The sequence below is a fragment of the Sander lucioperca genome, chromosome 3, assembly GCF_008315115.2.
Source record: "Sander lucioperca isolate FBNREF2018 chromosome 3, SLUC_FBN_1.2, whole genome shotgun sequence".
Classification (NCBI taxonomy): Eukaryota; Metazoa; Chordata; class Actinopteri; order Perciformes; family Percidae; genus Sander; species Sander lucioperca.
Genome location: NC_050175.1, coordinates 38,701,399 through 38,722,631, shown reverse-complemented (window position 1 = coordinate 38,722,631; position 21,233 = coordinate 38,701,399). Strand labels below are relative to the sequence as shown.

Below are 21,233 nucleotides of genomic sequence, written 5' to 3'. Positions count from 1 at the left end.
TGACGAATCAAAATGGTAGTTTTTTTAACTTCCACTGGATTCCTTTGAGTGTTCTCCCTTTCTGTTAAAGTGGCTCTTCTACTGTAGTCATCCTCTAGTTTGTACTCAAGCAAATGTCTGCGAACACACACACACACACACACACACACACACACACACACACACAGTGTGGTGTTGCGCCATCTGGCAGGTGGTGTAATGAGGGTCAGGACCTCCTGTCGCCCCCCCTCCTCCTTCATTACCAAGCTAAAATTTTCATAACAACAGGGATGTGAGCTTTTTCTGATAAACAAAAGAAAAGAAAAAAAAACCAAACAGGCTCTAAATGAACACACATTATGTTATGGATTTGGTTCAACAACCGTACTATTTCGATGTTATGATTCAGCAGTTTTCAGGTCTTTAAAGCCGTTTTGCATCACGGTGAACAGCTTCCCATGTTGAGCCGTTAATATCAGAAGAGTCTCCTTCACTTTGGATGGTGGGATTAAGCGCCGAGGCGTTTAAAGGCAGATTAAGGTCAGTCCAACAGGGGTGGTGGTTCTAGGGCTCGACCATCACCCACCACACACACTCCCATTGTCTCTTCATTCAGGACAGAAACTGAGAACTGATCCCCCAAGGACGCTAACATACATCCTACTTTTACCATTTCAAATGTGTGATCACTCCACAAGCACTCCAGTGAAGCTGGATGGGGACGATATTGTATATTTTATCTGCTAATATACAACTCTTGCCATGTGAAATCATTGTGACTCCGTTGTTTAGCTCCGTGTTTTCACTTAAAAGATAAAATCCAGACATTATTCTCTTTTTGTGGCAAGAGGTAATTATGTTTAAACATATCGTCATAGTCGTCAATATTTTGTTTGGCTTCTCAACCGTTCCACGTTCATCTTTGAGCGATTTGTGTCTTTGACTTCTTTGCTACAGCAGATGCTTCTTTTCACACAAGATTCCGTCAGAGCCTGACATTTTATTTAGAATTGGCCACAAATGCTGAAAAGTTTATCCTCTACTCGCGCTGTGCTGTTTATGCCACTGTGTGAAAGGACTAAAATATTGGCAAGCTGCTACCCAGAGCCTTGAGTCCGAACTTCAACCGCGGAAAATGTGCCAGTCTGACAGCGTAGCTCCGTTTTATTTTTACAACTTGGCTCTTATTTTTTATTATTTTTATTTCTATCAGTGATAATCAGAATTTCATGGGGGCCACGAGGGCCTTCACCGCCGTGAATCATAGGCACCGCGGAAAATACTGAGCACCCACGTGTGCCAGACTGCCAGTAGGCTACATTCATTTAAAATGTAACATTGCAGTTGGTGCTAAGTGGAGCGTCTGTCATAGTGTGATTGGTTATGTCGGTGACGTTGATTCTTAATTTCCCACGAAGCTGATCGCGGTTATGTATCAGTTAAACTTTTCATCTCCAATCCTATCTGTATTTGTGAGAAGTGGCGCTGTCCTGAGATCGAGTTAATATCAGTCCTTCCAGAAAAAATTTCCAGGAGTTTTTTTGTGATTGATGCGGGCAAAAATCCTTGATTATGCGGCACGTTTTCTTAAAAAATGCAATGGAATATGCGGGATATTTATGCAATTGTATGCGATGAAATTGCGGGAACTTGCAAAAACTGAGGTTTGATGAAAAAGAGAAAAAAAAGTGATTCCCCCAACACCCTGTTCTCACTAGGCTACTACCTTAATGTAAAGTCATTTCTTATTACTTCCTATGATATGCTTTGCGCGGTCTTTTGGCTTATTTTTGTTGGCAAATGAGACTGATTTGCGGGTTCCATCGTGGCTTCATCGCGGGGTTTGCAGCTTTTCGATGATGTTCACGTTGCGTAATTACGTCACTTCACAACGTTCCCATGGCAACAGGGTAAAATGGCTGCTCTTGTGTGAAGTAAACGCAACATTTTTCAACTTTCTGCTAAGATATATGGGACTTTTTTGCAACAAAGATGTGGGGATTATGAAATCATGCAAGCCCCGCATATTTTGCACGGAAATCGGCAATTTATGCAGCGAAAGTGCGGCGTATTTGAAAAAATGCGGCCCCCGTATAAATATGCAGACTTTGGCTGATTATGCATTGAATTATGCGATTGCATAATCACTTTTTTCTGGAGGGACTGTAAATAGGCGTGTGTTCGTGTCGGCCGCTGTCCATTTCCTAAGGTTCTGAAATGCAAACTTTTTTTTACAACTTTTTTTTTTAAAGGGCATGCATCCGTGAGCACCCACGGAGGAAAACATACATCGGCGCCTATGCCATGATCCCTCTTTTGGCCCCTCAAAAAATGTCCTGCGGCTGCAGTGGCCTTGATGCCCCGTCCACACTGCCCCAGCTGATTTCGCTGTTTCTCTGCCTCTTTTTCTGTCAATACGGTTTTTGAACACAGGTGTATTCTGTTGAGATTCTGAATTTTAATCGGGCAACATCAAGTGAAACGCTCCGCACATAACCAGTGGTGCGTTTTATTTCATAATCGCCAACTATTTTAATAAAAATAAACTATAATCGAAGCAATTTTCCATGCGAAAAAAAAGGCAGAAAAGGCTGTTTTCAGCCTCATATATGGAGATTTTCTGCTCTTTTCCCTTTTATATCATATTAAACTGAATATCTTTGGGGTTTTGGACAAAACAAGACATTGAAAGACATCACCTTGGACTTTTAGAAACTGGGATCGACATTTTCTTTTTCATAGACCAGACGATTAATCCAGAAATTAATCAGCAGATTAATTTGTCAATGAAAATAATTGTTACTCGCAGCCTTAATAGAATTCTACACAGTGGCTTTAGCATGTAGAAATGTGCTTTCTAAAGTTTAATTGCAATCCACACACGCAATTCTGATGTTACTAGGTTATGAGCTGACTGTAGTGCTGGAGGAAAAGTCAGAGAGATCGTGCAGAACATTTGGGTCCTCTGGGGGTCACCAACATCCACGGCACATGTCAGAGAAACCTTGCCCACCCGTCTTCGCCGACCGCCGCGAGCAGCTAAACTCATGTTTATCATCAAATTATTTAGCATGGTATAATTAATTTACCAAAATCATCTATAACCTCTAGGCATGCCAGTGTAAGTCATTTACACCTGCAATACACGTACAATGGTTACCATAGCTACGCAGTGTAATGAAGAGTTTCACAAATAATGTATTGCAGCCAAGGCCCCTTTACTCCCAACAACACAAAGACATGGTTGTGTGTGTGTGTGTGTGTGTGTGTGTGTGTGTGTGTGTGTGTGTGTGTGTGTGTGTAAGATTACTGCAGAGAGGCTGTCTTTGCTGTAATGCAGCACTGCAGCCCAACTCACACTACGCTGCAGGTCACAGAGACAGAGCGCTCCCTTGAAAATACTGCAACACACACACACACACACACACACACACACACACACACACACACACACACACACACACACACGTCACGTGACCCTCACTGACATAATGCATCTAAACCATAGGATGATATAGGTTGTTTATTCCTTCTCTTTTATACGACCCACAGGAGCGTTTTCTGTCCTAATATCTAAACCAGAGAACATAACAGTTGCGGTTTTAAACACACACACACACACACACACACACACACACACACACACACACACACACACATGCCAGGGAGCAGTGGTACCTACCAGCACTACCAGTAAAGTGAGTATAATGGCGTTTCACACGCCCGGCCCCCCCCCCCCCGCCCCTTAATCTCATTATGCCACATGATTGGATGTTTCACTGAGGCTGTAGGCTCGAGGCGACGCAGCTCATCTGCACGCGCTGCCGCTGAAGGGCCATCTGTGTGGACTGAACCCCTATTCTGAGGCAGGAAGGGGTTCTTCCAGAGCCCGCCGGACCATCTGGGAGTGGCACACCATGTGAGCGGCCCGCTGGTGCAAAGGGACATGACAACAGCACAGGCTGTTCACATGTACTATTCGTACATATTACTACGAAAAAGTAATGCACTGTAATTCCTATGTATTCAACGTATTTATTGCTGTATGCACCACATTGACTTCCGCTGTACGAGAACGCTGTGGACCGCGTAGTGAGGAGGTCGGGTGGAGGTTTGGGCCATGAAACACAGCGATTTCAATCCGGGGAGCGGAGTTCTCTTCCTGGGGAAAACAAAAGACTTTCGTTCCTCGGGAGTGAGTGTTTTAATCCAAACCACGATCTTTTTCCTAAACGTAACGATTTGTTTTGGAGCCTAAACTGAGCTGCCGTCGCCCATGACGCTCACTTCTTGTCAGCTAAACTCAACTGCCACGGCCTCTGAAAAGCCCGTCATCTGGCGGAGCCCTGCACTTGGCTCACAGTCACATTTTTTCGGCTAAACTCAACTAGCAACTGCCGCTGATACGACCAACAGCTCACGGAGCTAGCTTTGCAGCCAGCGTCACGTGACCAGCCTGCGGTCACCTGAATTTGTAGGATATCGTAGGAACCCGTTCACGAGAATGCTGTTAAACAGCAAAAGGTGGAACGAGCTCTCTGCCGTGTCCCAGGTGCTCGTGGGTAATGCCGATGAGCAAATTGCAAAAACCTCATCAAGGTTTCGAAATTTCACTTTCCATTTCTGAAATTCCCCCCAAAAAACAAACAAAAAAAGCCCTCGGCCATCCCATCATGCACTAGTCAGGGGTTTTAGTGGACGGAGGAAGGAAGGGGAGTTTATTTATCTAATATGAGATACCAGAAATTCCATACTGCTACAAAATGAAGTGAGGGTAGAGCGTGGGCACGGGGCCGGATCAGGGAGAGGGAAGGAAAGCAGCTCTTCAGATGGTAATTTCCTTCTGCTTCACTCGTGGACGCTGTAAGTGCTGACTGAGGGGGAAAAAAGTCCAGATTGCTTTTGGAAAGGCATGAAAGAGTTTTTTGAGAGAGAGAGAGAGAGAGAGAGAGAGAGAGAGAGAGAGAGAGAGAGAGAGAGAAGGGGGGATTTATGCTCAATTTCATTAAGTTTTTGGCTGGGGGAAGAGGGCTGTGGGACCATAAGGGGCTTATCTGGAGCCATAACCCATTCCCGTTTGATTACCGGCTATTGATTGAGGCATTAAAATGGTCTCTGTTGAATAGGGCGGCGTGTGAAGACGTGCTGGCCGGGCTATCAGACCTAACGGGAAGTGGGGCGGGATTGAAGAAGAGATGGTGGATAAACAGCCGTCAGCCACAGTGACCGAGCAGCTCTATGTGAGATCACTGTGAAGTGTTAGAAACCTACAGTACGAGCAACGCTGGAGCCTTGGGTGGCTTTCACACCCAACCTGTTTGGTGCAGTGTAAACGACCTCTGGCGTGCGCTTAGTTCGGTTCATTTAGTGACAGCTGTGAGGGCGCATTCAGAGCAGAAAAAGCAATTTGTCGCAGGGTTGTGCGGCGGTGGGAGTGTCACTTTCAGTGGCCCATTTGTGTGACTTCCTGTTGTGTTCTTCAACCCCCCAATATAGCACACGTAAACGTTATTAGGGCTTTAACTAATGATTTTTTTCACTCACGATTATTTGGTCTATTTTCTGGTTGAATGGATTAGTTGTTTGGTCAACAAAATGTCAGAAAATGGCGATCAGTGTTTGCCACAGTCCAAGATGACGTCCTCAAATGTCTTGTTCTGTCCACAACTAAAAAAAGATATTCAGTTCACGGTCACAGAGGAGAGAAGACACTAGAACATATTCACATTTAACAAGCTGGAATGAGACAATTTTTTACTTATTTGGATAAAAAAAGGACTCAAACAGATTAATTCTTTATCAAAATAGTTGGTAATAACCAGCGTTTCCTCTATGTTGATTTTGTAGTGGCGGCCCGCCACGGCAAAATTTCTGCCGCCACGGTATCAGAAATAGGGCAGACGCACGTTGCCTTTTAAATGATCCTGCCGACATTTTCTTTTCAATTTCGTTTTCTTCCGAGTCGACTATTAAACCAACAGCTCCACCAAAAACGTCACCGCGGTGGGTCCGTTCTAATTGGACAATGTTCAACTTGTCAGTTCTGTCAGCTCATCGTCCTGATATCAAACATCTGGAAACGGTAAGTGAGTCAGTGGAATATTTCATTCTATACTGTGGGTTTTGGTTTCCCTGTGAAACATTTCTTGTAAAATTCATTTTGTAGACCTGTTATAGATGTTAAGTGCCTTATAATTGTAGGGTTGTTGTTCGGACAGACCTGCCCCCACTGCTAAAATAAATCCTAAAGAAAATCTAGATTACTCTTTGCATCTCTAGACTTATATTCCAAAACAGCTCCTTTCCACTTTATGTACCAGATGTGCAGCCGTAAATCAGTAATAAATAGCTGGACTTCTGTACTGGCAGCATCTGTGGACAGCTGACAGCTACACCTCCGCTACACCACTGTTCTTGCTGCAGGGTCGGTGTTCAGCATCTCCATCTTAACAGGTGTTGAAATCAGGCTGATCAGTGTTGATGATTGGGCTTGATAGAGCCTGGTGGTACTGCTGCTGCCCAGCAGGATCTCCAAACCTCATTTCCCTCCGGCTGATCCATACAGACGTCGTCAACACTGCATCACACATGCCTAGTGTGCTGAAGGCAGGCGGAGCCATCGCAGCAGGTGGCAACATGGTGATCATCGGTGCAAACACGTGCTACGCATTTACTGCTACCAACAAAGCAATCACCAGCGCTCACACAACCCAGTCTCACGGCAGTTCGTGAAATGGTCAAGTTATTTAATCTTTTGATTCGTGTACACGGACATGACTACGGTAGTGAGTAGTATGAAAAGCTGAAAATCTGCGTAGGGAGGTTGGTTGGGGTGGTGGATGGGTCAAACACAGGACTTTCACCCCAGAGACCGGGGATCGTGTCCCGTGTGACGTGTCCTTTCCCCGTTCTTCTTTTCCTAAAACCGAACCTCCGTATAGATGCTTCCCATTCCGTGCTCAGCACCACGAAAAAAAATTAGATGAACGTGTCCGTGTACACGGATCAATAGATTAAAAATAACGTGACCATTTCACGAACTGCTGTGAGACCGTGTTGGCTCACATGACTATTATCAAGCTGTGCACGCATGATGCAGGAGTTGATTAAAGCTCTACCTACCACATAATAAACATAAATTGACTGGAGATTTATTCAGGACACGAGTGTACATACATCAGAGGTAATGGAGCTAGGAGAGTAGGCCAGAGGGGTCCCCAGAGACAACACTCCTCGCTAACAGACATCAAGAGAGGCAGGAAGGACAGAGGGAAGAAGAGGAGACAAGAAGGTGAAGACTGTTGAGTAAAGCAGACACTGAAGAGCTGACAGGAAATGGGGGAAGAGAGAGATGGGAAGTGATATGCATTAAAGGTCCTCTGGACGTTGCTGTTGCACCACCAGGGTTCCCCTTTAAAAAAAATTCTAATCAGGCGGTTAGCTCAGTTGGTAGAGCGGGCTCCCATATATAGAGGTTTACTCCTCGACGCAGCGGGCCCGAGTTCGACTCCAACCCGTGGCCCTTTGCTGCATGTCATTCCCCCCTCTCTCTCCCCTTTCATGTCTTCTGCTGTCCTATCAAAATAAAGGCTGAAAATGCCCAAAAAATAATCTAATAATTATAATCAGGCCTACTTCAGGCTAATTTTAAACGGAGGAGGCGTTTCTGTGACCTTGTGGCGTAACGGTAGCGCCTCTGACTCCAGATCAGAAGGTTGCGTGTTCAAATCACGTCTGGGTCAATTATTTGATTGCATTATAAATAAAAAAAAATCTTAAAAAAATATCGTGGTTTGAAATAATTGTAAAACAAATTGACGATTTGTGGCGGAGGTAGAGCGGGTGTCTACTGATCGGAGAGTCTGTGGTTCCATCTCCTGCAGTCTACAGGTCCAAGCGTCCTTGGGCAAGAACACAAAATTGCAGTCGGTGCGTTAATGTTTTTCTGACGAGCAGCTGGGACCTTGTATGTGACAGCCTCGGCCAACAGTGTATGAATGTGTGGGTGAATGGTGCTTATAGTGTTTGTGTAGCACTCTGAGAGGTTGTTAAGACTAGAATAGAGCTATATAATTTATATGCATCATTTTACGTAGGAAACAATTGGTACTGGCACATATTCAATATTAAATAACTCATGGAGAAAAAAGAGTTGGCATCCATGGGACTTCCATAATAATGCATTAGGCCATACATCATTTGAACACACACACACACACACACACACACACACACACACACACACACACACACACACACACACAGACACACAGACAGACAGACAGACAGGAGCGGAGCAAGGGGCTGGCTTCTCGTAGCCTGGCTCCACCCTCCTACATACTTCCGCTCAATTTATATTTTCCTTCAGTACTACGTCGGGGTTTGCGGTATATTCTTGGGTTTTCTCCGATCAAATTTTAACAGGTCCAATCAGCGAACAGAGGGAGTGGCTGAGAACGATGACGGTGAGGTTCGGTGCGGCGGAGAAAAGATGCGGTCTGTTGTGACAACGCTGCCAAATATCCAGAAGTTAAAGCCCGAGCAAGAACAATCTTTGCTGAGTTTTGTTGGTGGCCATGATGTTGTGGCTCCCCCTCTTGTTAGCCCGGTCCTACCAGACAGTACGTAGGAGGGCGGAGCCAGGCTACCAGAGTGGCTCTGGGCAGATCCAATAGTTTTAAACTTCAACAGAGTACCCGCCTTCAAGGAAGTTAACACTTGTCAATGGAGAGAGGCCAGACTCTCTGGAGAAATGAAATGGACCAGAGTCTGGTAGGACCAGGCTAGTGGACCAGAGTCTGGTAGGACCAGGCTAGTGGACCAGAGTCTGGTAGGACCAGGCTAGTGGACCAGAGTCTGGTAGGACCAGGCTAATGGACCAGAGTCTGGTAGGACCAGGCTAGTGTACCAGAGTCTGGTAAGACCAGGCTAATGGACCAGAGTCTGGTAGGACCAGGCTAATGGACCAGAGTATGGTAGGACCAGGCTAGGCTTCTGGGGCTCCAGCCCCAAATGTTTTCCCAAAAGCCCCAAATATTTTAGGGTTTTAAAATAACTTCATTGACTTTGTGTCATTTCCTCTCAATTTGTCTGACTGGACCGGAAAATCAATGAAGCAATAGTGTTATTCCTGGGTTCATATTGTGAACTCTACTAAAACTAGGTTTTAAGATGAGTAATGCTGTTTACGCCAAATTCCTTCCCTACCTACGATATTTAACTTTTCTTTTTTAAACAGAAACATCAGACAATTGCTGCCTGTTTTTGTAGTGGCAGGAGTGAAAATGAGTCATCCTCAACATTTGTTTTGTTGTGGTTTCAGAATGATGAAGAATGTTGGAGAACAATTACATACAAGCCAGGATGTCGGCTCTACAGAATGATTATTTATTCCTCGGCAACTATCATGTTTTTCACAAATGATGTACAGATTTAGGCATTCTCGTATCAAAGACCTTGAAAAGTAGTGCAAATAGCTGCCGTAAATGGAGCATGCCCCCCCCCCAGGTTTGAGTAGAGCCCTGAATGTTTAAAATATCTGGCTCCGCCCCTGCATACAGATGCATCCCAGCACACTTCAGCTACCTGAATATTTCAGCAGCAGCAGCATGCCGAGTTGCACTGGGAGACTTGTTAGTGACTGACAGCCACAGGCAAGATGACAACCATCTAAACTAACTCAATGCTGTGTGTCTGCGAGCCCAGGGCGACCCAGGAACAAACGAGCACTGCATCCCAAAGTGTGTGTGTGTGTGTGTGTGTGTGTGTGTTTGTGTGTGAGACGAGCATGGCTTTGGCTAATTGAATCACACTAACAGCATCTCTCCGTCGTGCCACGCGCAAAAACACGCTTTGTTCTTCCTGTTCTCGCGCTATCAAAGATTCTTTTTATCTGGTCTGAAAATTGTTTTTCCTTTCTTTTCTTGCATCATTAATTAGCTTTACACTTCTAAGAGCAAAGTCTATTAGAGTCTGCTTTTATCCACGCTATGGCTACTCTCAGCACATCTCTACTGCTGCTACAGTGTAGAAACAGACCTGACTTTTAATAGAAATAAAAGTAGTTTAAAAGGTTTAATATGGCACGCGTTCCTAAAAGACCGGTATCTACCGGACCAAATTACAACGCAGATTTCAGTGCCTCATTTAGGTGCCACTGAAATGTCTGCGCTGCCCTCTGGTGCTCTGAATCGGACGTTACAGGCAACAGAGGCATCGCTGCACGTGACTCTGGCTAACACTACACTTGGCAGCAGGTAACGTTAGCCTTCCGTTAGCTATCAGCTGGATTAAACATGGTTCAATTGCTGACAGATAAATGGTCTACCGTGTGGCTGTTTTTCACTGGAAAGGATTCCAACACCGGGACGTCCAACAGTCTGCAGCTAAAGACACAGAGGAGACTAGCTGAACTTTATGACAACACTGACACTGCTGGGGAACAACACCAGTGGGACTAAAACAGGTTTTAATGCTTCTTGCGGTCAGCGCGGTCGGGCAATGCGGTCAGCGCATGGTCGCCGCGAACCGTCTTGTCGTTCATACTGATTGAGGGCAAAGTGGTCAGACCAGCTCCAAGAACAGACTTCATCTCTTCCATAGTTGCAATGCGGTCTATGCGACTGATTCCGCATTGTAACAAAATCTTGGAGATGCGCGGCTCGGTGCTCAGACCCTCTGTGCACGTTCGCCCAGGCCGCATTTGCGTCATATCGCCGTCCAGACCGCCCCGAACACGCTGAATGCATGAAGCATAAAACACGTTCTAATAGTGCGAACAACTGCATCTCGTAAGCTCATGATGCATTCAAGTGCACCTCAAGAAACTCAAGCTGTTGTTGTAAAGCACTTTTCTGCCATCTAGTGGTTATTTTTGTTCAACAGCAATTGACTGCGGCTAAAATAGGTTATTACATTTTGAATAAATTATATATATTTGACCATAGCTTTAATGTTGTGAAATGTCGTTTTGTGCTCTCTCTTTTTTTGAAGTATCGGTACAGGCGCCGTTTGAGTATCGTTTTAACACTGGGATCGGAAAAAAAACCCTATTACGCCCACAATGACAATATTACAAATTGACAGTATTGGCAGAGCTTTGTTCAGTTTCTGTCTCTTCCCATCTCTCAACTTTTTCCTGCTGAATGTGGAAGCATCTGTGTAAACCGGGGGGTTGTATTGTATCTGGCAAACAGAGAGGCATTAGCCGATCTCGGAAGGATGAAAATCGTGCCTCCTCCCAATAATGACTCATTCGAGCGGCAGGGATGCAGAGAAAGACTTGATCTTCGGCCTGACAACCTCACAGAAGGGGGGTGGAGTACATGAGTGATGTAAGGAAAACATAAGAGCGATAGAGATACAGAGAAGGGAGATGTAAAGAGAGAGAGAGAGGGAGAGAGAGAGAGAGAGACAGAGAGGGAGATGGGGGGTAGTTTCACAGTCATTGTTTAATGGCTCAGGCGTAACAACCCCCCCCCTCAGGCTGAGCAGAGGGGCCGTGGAGAGCGAGCGTACCGCCAACCAGCCACAGAAGAGAGCATTCCTCCGGTTACCATGGTATCCGAGCCCACAGCTGGGAAGGCGGCGGGCAAGGAAGAGAGAAGCCAAAAGGATGTACTGTATAGAAAAAGGGGGGGAGAGAGAGGGGAGAGGGAGAGGGAGGAGGATGGGGTGTTTGACACTAGCCATAATTTTGATGATCCCCCCTCCTGTCTGCAGAGAAAACCCTCCCAGCAGACTTTTGTCTCCCAGCAGGATTTGCTCCCCCTCCTCCTCAGCTTCGGAGCACACCCATTTGCAACTACTCATTTGCAACTACTCATTTTTTGTATGTTGCACTGCCAGGTAGGTGGAAAAGCAGCTCAGAGAGAATGGAGAACATTTTTAAAAGTATATGTTTTTATCTTGGATTTCTTTATTTGACTGTTTGAGATTTTATAAGATTTCTTAGACTGTGAAGCACTTTGCAACCAGTGTCTGTGAAAGGTGCTATATAAAGAAGCTAATTGGACAGTTCCAAAAAAATAAAATGCAACCATCAGCTCTCTCTGGGTCTTCCCAAGACTCCTCATTCCTCCCAAAAACTGCTCACTGAATGCTGAAAGCCAACGAAACAGACCAAACATATGAAGATTCCTACAAATCCTGCAACTAGGGGTGGGCGGGTAACATGAATAACATCTTCTGTTATCAGGATTTGAGTTGCTGCGATACCAGTATCTGAAATGCCTCCGATACTGCCTAAAATGCTGTAGTACGGCGAGTACGGACGTCTTTGCACGATCCGATACCACATAATTTAGCCCAAAAAATAAAAAACTGTTTAAAGTAGTTTCACCCAGATAAAACAGCCGTTTGCTCTGACTAACGTTAAACTCTCCGTACCGTTATCGGATATTTACTTGGTATTGGCCGATATACGCAAGTTCAGGTATCAGAATCTGGATGGAAAAATTGGTATCGGAATATCAACACACACACACACACACACACACACACACACACACACACACACACATGGCTGTATATATACATGCGTACGCAGAGAGAGTCATGGGAGTGTTACCACCTGCAACCTGCTGATAATGAAGCTGTATATCAGGCACCTAAAGGCAGCCATCTGTGCTGGGGCTCACCCTGCTGCCCACACTACCCCCACCACACACACACACACACACACACCGCAGCTGAACTCCTCTACTGGAGCCGAGGGACTACAGTCTTTAGGTTCCACGTCAATAACATGACACTTTCATTACAGCACAACAGGGAGACACACACACACACACACACACACACACACACACACACAGACACACACTCACACTTTCATTACAGGTTATGAACAAATAAAAATGAATGATGACATTGTCTTCCTGGCGTAGTAACCCTCAGAGTCAGAGGATACTCTGGGACTTTGTTTGAGTGATGCATGTGTCTCTGGTACATAGCATCAAGGTTGGTACTTTATATTTTTCTTTATGTGGCTGATGTAGCCGGGATTATTCTTCAAGCCACTGAAAGGACAAGAACCACACAGTCATCTGTTTTCCACCCACCGTGTTCCCTTTGGTAAATGGACTGCAGCGGTACAGCCTTTTTATACAAATGCTTCTCATTCAACCATTCTCTCTCTCACACACACACACACACACACACACACACACACACACACACACAGCGAGCTACGATGCAAGCTGGGCTGGCTATCAGGAGTAATGAGGGATTTAGTTTTGCCCGAGGACCCTTCAACGTGTCGACTAGGGCTGCCCCCTCTTAGTTGATAAATTGACTAAACGGTCGTTTTAGTCTTAGTCCACCAAGATTTTTTTAGTTGATTAGTTATTTTTTACGCTTGTTAATGCTGAATGATTTATTTCCAAGAAACTTATGAGCACATCTCTGGTAAACACAAGATTTAAAGTGGGGCTATGATTCTTTGTGAACTCAGTTTTACAGATCTGTCGATTAAATCAACTTACCGATTAGTCGACAAAATCATAATCAGTGTTAGTCGACTAAGAATATCTGTAATTGAGGACTAGTGTCGACATTATGGCTCCTACTCTACTAGAGCAGCAACTGACGATTATTTTCAATGTCAATTCATTCATTCATTTCTCGATTTGTTTCTTGGTCTATAAAATATCAGAAGATGGATTTAAATGTTTCCCAAAGCCCAACTCAAAGATATTCGGTTTACTGTCATAGAGGAGTGAAAAGAAACTAGAAAATATTCACATTTAACAAGTTGACATCAGAGAATCTTTCCTTTTGAAAAACAAAAAAAAAAGACTCAAACCGATCATTCATTTATCAAAATAGCTGCCGATTAATTTAATAGTTGACAACTAATCGATTATTCTTTGCAGCTCTAATTGACAAACTGCCAACCCAGTGATTAGGAGCCACAGCTGCCCCGGGCTACAAAGGACTGCATGGCATACTATTTAAAATCTTAATGGTTGTTATTATCCAATTCAGCTTTAAACAATCCAGTATCATCATATCTGCACACTCAACACATTCTCACTCCATCGAGTAAAATACGGACGCTTGGTCAGGTGCCTTTGGCGTTGTTATTGACGCAGTTAGGTTAATGAAAAGGTCGTGGGTGGGCTTACGTTTCTGTGACACGCGGGACAAGAACGGGACAGTTGGGTTTAGGAAACGTGACACGCGGGACACGATCCCCGGTCTCCTGGGTGAAAGTCCTGTGTTGTTTGACCCATCCTCCCCCCCAACCAACCTCCATATGCTGATTTTCGGCCTTTAATTCTACTCGCTAAATGCTGTGTAGCTGCTGCTCTCCCCGGTGAGTTCTACACACACGCTGAAGGGCGTTTTTTGCGTCGTTTCTGACTGACTTCTCACGCTCGTGACCACTAATCTGAAACCATCTGCATTCTATCAACTTCCTGTTTAATCACAAAGTGTAAAAATGTTGATCGGACATCTGACTGAGAAGTAAAAACAGAGAGAGGACAAGTCAACGGTTGGCAGCTACAGTCTTGCAGTGATCACCAAGTGTCCATTGTCACAGGAGGACAGATGAAACCATGACAATAAGCCCCAGTGTTGGCCAACACTTCGAAAATGAGCGCTGTATGAAGCCTGGGAACACACACACACACACACACACACACACACACACACACACACACACACACACACACAGGCTAATTGTTCAGAGTCAGCACAGCCTCTCGCCATTCAGCTTTGACCAGCACACACACCATGACGGCATCGTTCCAACTGTAGTCTCTTAACTGGGAACAGAAGAGAAAACCATGTTTTCAGAGAGGGGGACACAAAAGGGGGAAGCTACAGTAGATGTTCACAGCTAAAGCTAACAGCCAGGACCAGTTTTTTTGTGATTGTTGCGGACAAACATCCTTGATTATGCGGCACGTTTTCTTAAAAAATGCGCTGGAATATGCGGGATATTTATGCAATTTTATGCAATGAAATTGCGGGAACTTGCAAAAACGGCGGTTTCATCACGGCTTCATCGCGGGGTTTGCAGCTTTTCGATGATGTTCACGTCACGTAATTACGTCACTTCATAACGTTCCTATGGCAACAGGGGAAAATGGCTGCTCTTGTGTGAAGTAAACGCAACATTTCTCAACTTTCTGCTAAGATTTATGTGACTTTTTTGCAACGGGGATTATGAAATCATGCAAGCCCCGCATATTTTGCACGGAAATCGGCAATTTATGCGGCGAAAGTGCGGCGTATTTGAAAAAATGCGCCCCCCCGCATAAATATGCAGACTTTGGCTGATTATGCGTTGAATTATGCGATCGCATAATCACGTTTTTCTGGAGGGACTGGGTTATTACCAACACCTTTCATCGCTTCAGTTTAAAGACACTGTTGTTTTCTTTGGTTAAAAACCTGGATTATTTATTATTGTTCCATTAAACATTCAGTCCTTTAATAAGCTATCTAGGGATGCAACTAACTATTATTCTTATTTTCGAATAATCTTTCCTTTTGTCAAGATTAATGGATGAGTAGTTTGGTCTCTAAAATGTCAGAAAATGCTGAAAAATGTGGCTCAGTGTTTCCCAAAAAGCCCAAGATGACGTCATCACATGTCCTGCTTTGTCCACAACTCAGATATTCAGTTTACTGTCACAGAGAGAAGAAACTAGAACAATATTTAAGTAAGAAGTTGGAATCAGGGAATTACTATCTAATCGATTGTCAAAATAGTTGGCAATTAATGTAAGAGTTGACAGCTAATCGATGCAGCACTGAGGCTAACTGAGATGAATATTTGGAAATCTCAACACATCCATTTAAACGTTATTTAAACAAATACATTGTAAGCAGAAACGAAGGGTTTATATTATTTGGAAATACACTTGATGTAATTTGGGTATTATGCCGTTCATGTTGTGCTCCGTTATCAACAAACTATCAAAACCAGCCAATATGTGTCTAACATCCAAACACCACCAACCATTAGTCCAGTCCCTCAGAGATCCCCTGTGTTTCTCACACACACACACACACACACACACACACACACACACACACACACACACACACACACGCACACACACACACACACACACACACACACACACACACACACACACACACACACAGAAACAAAGAGCGTGGGCTTGCCCTTCACTTGTGGAGGAGGTTTAATGATATACGGCTTCCCTGTCTGCCAGCTCAGCTCCATCCAGCCTTCAATTCATACCGGCAGCCTTCAACGAGCAGAAAGAGTATTACTCTTCTGGATCTTGCACTACATCCGCCTGACCACACAACACACACACACACACACACACACACACACACACACACACACACGCACGCACACACACACACATAAACAAAAACACAACTCTGCACATGATTTCTACATCTCTACACGCATATGCACTTAAGAAGATTCATAAGCTCCACAAACGCTTACAGATTCAGACAGTGGGAGCACCGGAGGACGCTCTCGTGGCAGGATATGTCTACTTTAGGGTTGTGGAGTCACAGTCGGAGAAGATGCTGCAGGCACAGTCATGAGCTCCAAACACGAGTCTCAACACACACCCAATCACAATGTTTCTTTACCATACAGTAACATTTCCGTGCTCAGTACTAGGGCTGCAACTAACAGTTATTTTCATAGTCGATTAATCTGCTGATGATTTTCTCGATTAATCGATTAGTAGTTTGGTCTCTAAAATGTCAGAACATGGTGAAAAATGTGGATCAGTGTTTCCCAAAAGCCCAAGATGACGTCCTCAAATGTCTTGTTTTGTCCACAACTCAAAGATATTCAGTTTACTGTCACAGAGGAGAGAAGAGACTAGAACAATATTCACATTTTAGAGCTGGAATCAAAGAATTTTTACTTTTGTCTTAAAAAAAATACTCAAACCGACTAATCGATTATCAAAATAGTTGCCGATTAATTTAAAAGTTGACAACTAATCAATGAATCGATTAATCTTTGCAGCTCTACTCAGTACCTTCTCCAACTCGGAAAATCAAAGGAGGAGTTTGGCTTATTTGAAGCGATGGTACTTCTATGTGATTCTTGCCGTTCTGAGGTTGTACCTTCATTGTTGAATGAAGTCGCTTTGGATGAAAGCATCAGCTAAAGAAAATGTAATAGTAAAAGAAACATGGACTCTGACAAGTTGTAATCTAATGTTAAATGTAGAACCCAGCTAATGTTACATTATTTGGTCAAATTTGCAAGCTGACATTTTTGTAGAGCTACAAACATATTTTAATTATTGATTGATGTGGTGAATTTTTCCCAAGGATCAAAATGCTGAATTTCATTATTAAACTACCTCAGTTTGAGGAAATCTGGCTTTGAGCTCACTACAAGTAATCATTTCATCATTTGAAGCTGCTCCATTGCTCTTTCTAAGTCGGAAACTGGAAATCCAGACTTTTCAACGTATCTGGAACACAACAGGACAGCTATCAGAGCCAGGACTGATGTGATTGGATCACAAAGTCGTGGTCGTAATGGACAGCTAACAGCGTTGGAGTCATCATTGTGTGCACTGTACTGCGAATGAAAAGAAATGGACTGTGTGTGCTTGTAGGACAGAAAGTGATGGATGTGTGCAAATGGACCTTTACTCCTCCTCCGATTCAGTTACTATAATTAATCCAGTTGAAGAACAGAGCAACCTGAGTGCCTTTGTGTGATTTAAATGCACACTACTGCAGTTTTATTCCATCTGTTAACTGGAATTATTGTGTAATTAATACAGCAGCAAAATAGACTGTTACAATCCACGCAGATAATTGGATGGCAATGAATTATTCACCTATCGAGGAAACAGAGCAGCACAGCAGCTTCTATCTGCTGGTAGCGGAGGGAGACATCTTGATGATTTCTGGCTGCATGTGTCCACAGATGGTGGGACATCCTGACCTGATCCATCCATACGGTGTTCTCATGAACCATTCGTACATATAGCTACGACATTGAATGCTGCTGTATCATAAAACACAGGGTTTTCTAGCAGGGGAATGGAGTTCATGTCCCGGGGAAAAGATTTAACTTACGAAAACTTAGCTGTAATAACTTCTGACGTGACCGTCACCTTGTTGACCGTGTTGCAGTGTTGCACATAGCTGCACTAATTATAGGGACAAATCATTCATACTAGAGTCTGTGCTGCTCAGCAGTGACCTAACAGACACCAAGAATCCTATTTTTTTCATGTCTGACAGTTTTCAAAAGCACCTTGTGCATTGGGTTTGCTGAGATGGATTACCTAATGGAACTTTTTCGACTGTAGAAACCTTTACAGAAACCTTTTTAGGAACTTTAACAGCCATTTTCCTCAACAGGAACATAAAAACATCTAGAATTGATATCATATGACAACGTGAAAACAATGTGGCAATGTAAAAAGTGTCCCTTGTAGTGATGGACTTACAGAGAATTAACTTTATCATTATGACCAGCTCCGCTTAGCATCATGGAGCTTTCTAGTGAGTTTTAGCACACTGTTTAGCTGTCCCAACTCTTTTTGGTTCACCTTCACAGCTCTCTTAGCTTTGTTGTGGGTCGCAGCAGGCAGCTGTGTTCAGAGAAACAGCTTTAAGTATCCCCTGCACAATACCTGGTCATTACCAACGGCAGACAGATGCAGTGGGAGACTAACTGCTGAACACAGTAGAGCATTAAGCAGCTAACAAGCCAGATGTTGATGGGGTAGGTTGTATCGTATTTCATCTTTTGACAAAAAAGGAATCTCCACTCCCAACGTATCCTTAGTGCCGGTTATTTATTGGTCCTGTAGAAATCTACAAAATATGAATAATGATGCAATGTTTTCTTGGCTACTACAACGAGACACCTTGACATTGTTTTTCATAACCTGAATAGATACAGCCAATGACTTGCAGAACTTCACTGAGGGGTGTTTCTAATATTTCGTCCATCCTCTTTGTATCGAGGGTAGGTTAAATCCTAGAAACACCTCCCAGTACAACACAACACGAGTCAACAGCTCCACAACCTACAGCCTCCAAAATGACCAGAAAGTCTAAAAATCAGCTCTAAAACAATCCCAGGAGAAATTGAACCGACGTCCCCCAAAATGACTCATGAACTACTGACAAACGCACTAATAGTCTGATTTATTTTTACATGCAGCCAGTGCTAGACATCAACTTAATGTTTTCCATATTAACACACTGTGACGTACAGTACAGTAGGGCCATCAGTGTCACAGAATATCTGCCAGCCTGCCAGAATAACCAACGGAGATGGGTCCAAAGAATGCACTTACAAGGCACCATCTAACTATGAATCAGAATCCTCTGTGCGTGTGTGTGTGTGTGTGTGTGTGTGTGTGTGTGTGTGTGCGTGTGTGTGTGCGTGTGCGTGTGCGTGTGCGTGTGTGTTTGTGTTTGTATTTGTCTTTTATATATCCCGAGAACCATTCATCCAATCTGCTTCACACTTGGCTGCTGGGTACCCAATGAACTTGGCGTTTGGAATTTGGAGAAGTTTGGACAGCATTGGATATTATATATTAATATTCAAGTTATTTCAGGGTACAATGGTTCCTAAGAAAGCTGCAAGCACCAATACAGGAGGCCAAGCAACCGTTACAAACTAGTTAAAACAAATATGCAGAAATGTGTGATGTTGCAGCTGCAGCATGTGTGTGTGTGTGTGTGTGTGTGTGTGTGTGTGTGTGTGCGTGCGTGTGTGTGTGTGTGTGTGTGTGTGTGTGTGTGTGTGTGTGTGTGTGTGTCCGCGTGTGCAGGGGACCGGACAGTGCACCATCACTGCTCTGCCTCTTCTGCAGAGAGAGCAGCTTCAGCAGATGGAGAACGGAATTAAAGAGACAAGAAAAAAAAAATCACAAGGGCCCATTATCACGGAGCCCTCTCTGCCTGACAACAAGGATTAAAGGCACACTAACACCACCACCATCATCATCATCATCACCACCATCACCACCACCATCATCATCATCAGCATCAGCATCATCACTGTCATCATGATCATGAGAGCAGCATCTCTCCCCTGCATTCAGCAAAGCCGCATCCACCAGAACCATCCGCACTTATCACGCATTTCACTTCCCATTTCCCGCATCGGCACATTCACAACACGCAGCGCAGATGCAGAAAAAAAAAAAAAAAAAAAATGATGTCAGCGAGCCAGGCGCGGTGATGCTGGGAGTCCTGACAGCATCACCCGCATCTGGAAGGCTTCAGAGAGGAGGCATTCACTAACCTGTCTGTCCTTTACCCAGCGTCTTCTCCAAGCGGTACGGTCCCACATAGTTGGCGTAATGCCCGCTGTCCTTGGCCGACGACATTTTATTTGGCGTGTAATGACTCGCACGGAGTGTTTTTTTATTATTATTATTATTATTATTATTATTATTATTATTATTATTCTTGCGGGTGTCCGTGTGGGGACGCGTTTCTGTTGAAGGGAAGGCGCAAATCCGCGGCGCAGTGGAGTTCGCCTCGGTCGGCGATTCCGGTCTTAGTGGCTGCTGGTCGCTGCAATGTTCGTCTCCCCGCGCGTGTGTGTGTATGTGTGTATGTATGTGTGTGTATGTATGTATGTGAGTGTGCGCGTATGTCCGATGCTCTCAGTCCTCCGCGGGTTTGGTCCTCAGTGCAGCTCAGATTGCGGTTCTGACCCTGGGAGTCATGGTGGTGCTGGTGCCGGAGGAGGGACGCGCTGCAGCCCCGTTGGGTGTGATCTGGTGATGGGACAGCATCTACTGCTGCTGACTGCCGCTCCAGCAGCCCTGTGTCAGCAAAGAGGCGATGTGAACGTACACTTCCGGTTGTCCCTTTCAAAATACAGTCTGCTCACGTCACTTGACGGGACTGCTGCGATGCTGCTGGGTTGACTGGCAGAAAGTGAAAGGTTTACAGAAATATGTCATTCCCTCTGCAATAACTAGAAATATGTCATTCCCTCTGCAATAACTAGAAATATGTCATTCCCTCTGCAATAACTAGAAATATGTCATTCCCTCTGCAATAACTAGAAATATGTCATTCCCTCTGCAATAACTAGAAATATGTCATTCCCTCTGCAATAACTAGAAATATGTCATTCCCTCTGCAATAACTAGAAATATTTCATTCCCTCTGCAATAACTACTCTGAAGATAACATTAACACTGTACAGCTGCTGTTAGGTATGTTTTAAATGAGACTTGTCGAAGGAGAATTTCTATCTATCTATCTATCTATCTATCTATCTATCTATCTATCTA

At 44.2% G+C, this 21,233-nt stretch overlaps 1 protein-coding gene and 1 non-coding gene across 12 annotated transcripts in view; one reads left to right on the top strand and one right to left on the bottom strand.

Moving 5' to 3' along the window:
- The window catches only part of LOC116067348 (serine/threonine-protein kinase BRSK2-like), a 214,891-nt gene extending 194,539 nt beyond the window's left edge, over positions 1 to 20,352 (bottom strand). For all 11 annotated transcript variants that reach the window (XM_035999726.1, XM_035999728.1, XM_035999732.1 and 8 more), the window contains exon 1: positions 20,228 to 20,352. In XM_035999726.1, the coding sequence (XP_035855619.1) occupies positions 20,228 to 20,312 (85 nt within the window). In that variant the 5' untranslated portion in view covers positions 20,313 to 20,352. The remainder of the gene's footprint in view (positions 1 to 20,227) is intronic.
- trnaw-cca lies at positions 7,650 to 7,721 on the top strand. The gene has a single exon. It is a non-coding gene; the product is annotated as a tRNA-Trp (tRNA).
- Positions 20,353 to 21,233: the final 881 nt, after the last annotated feature.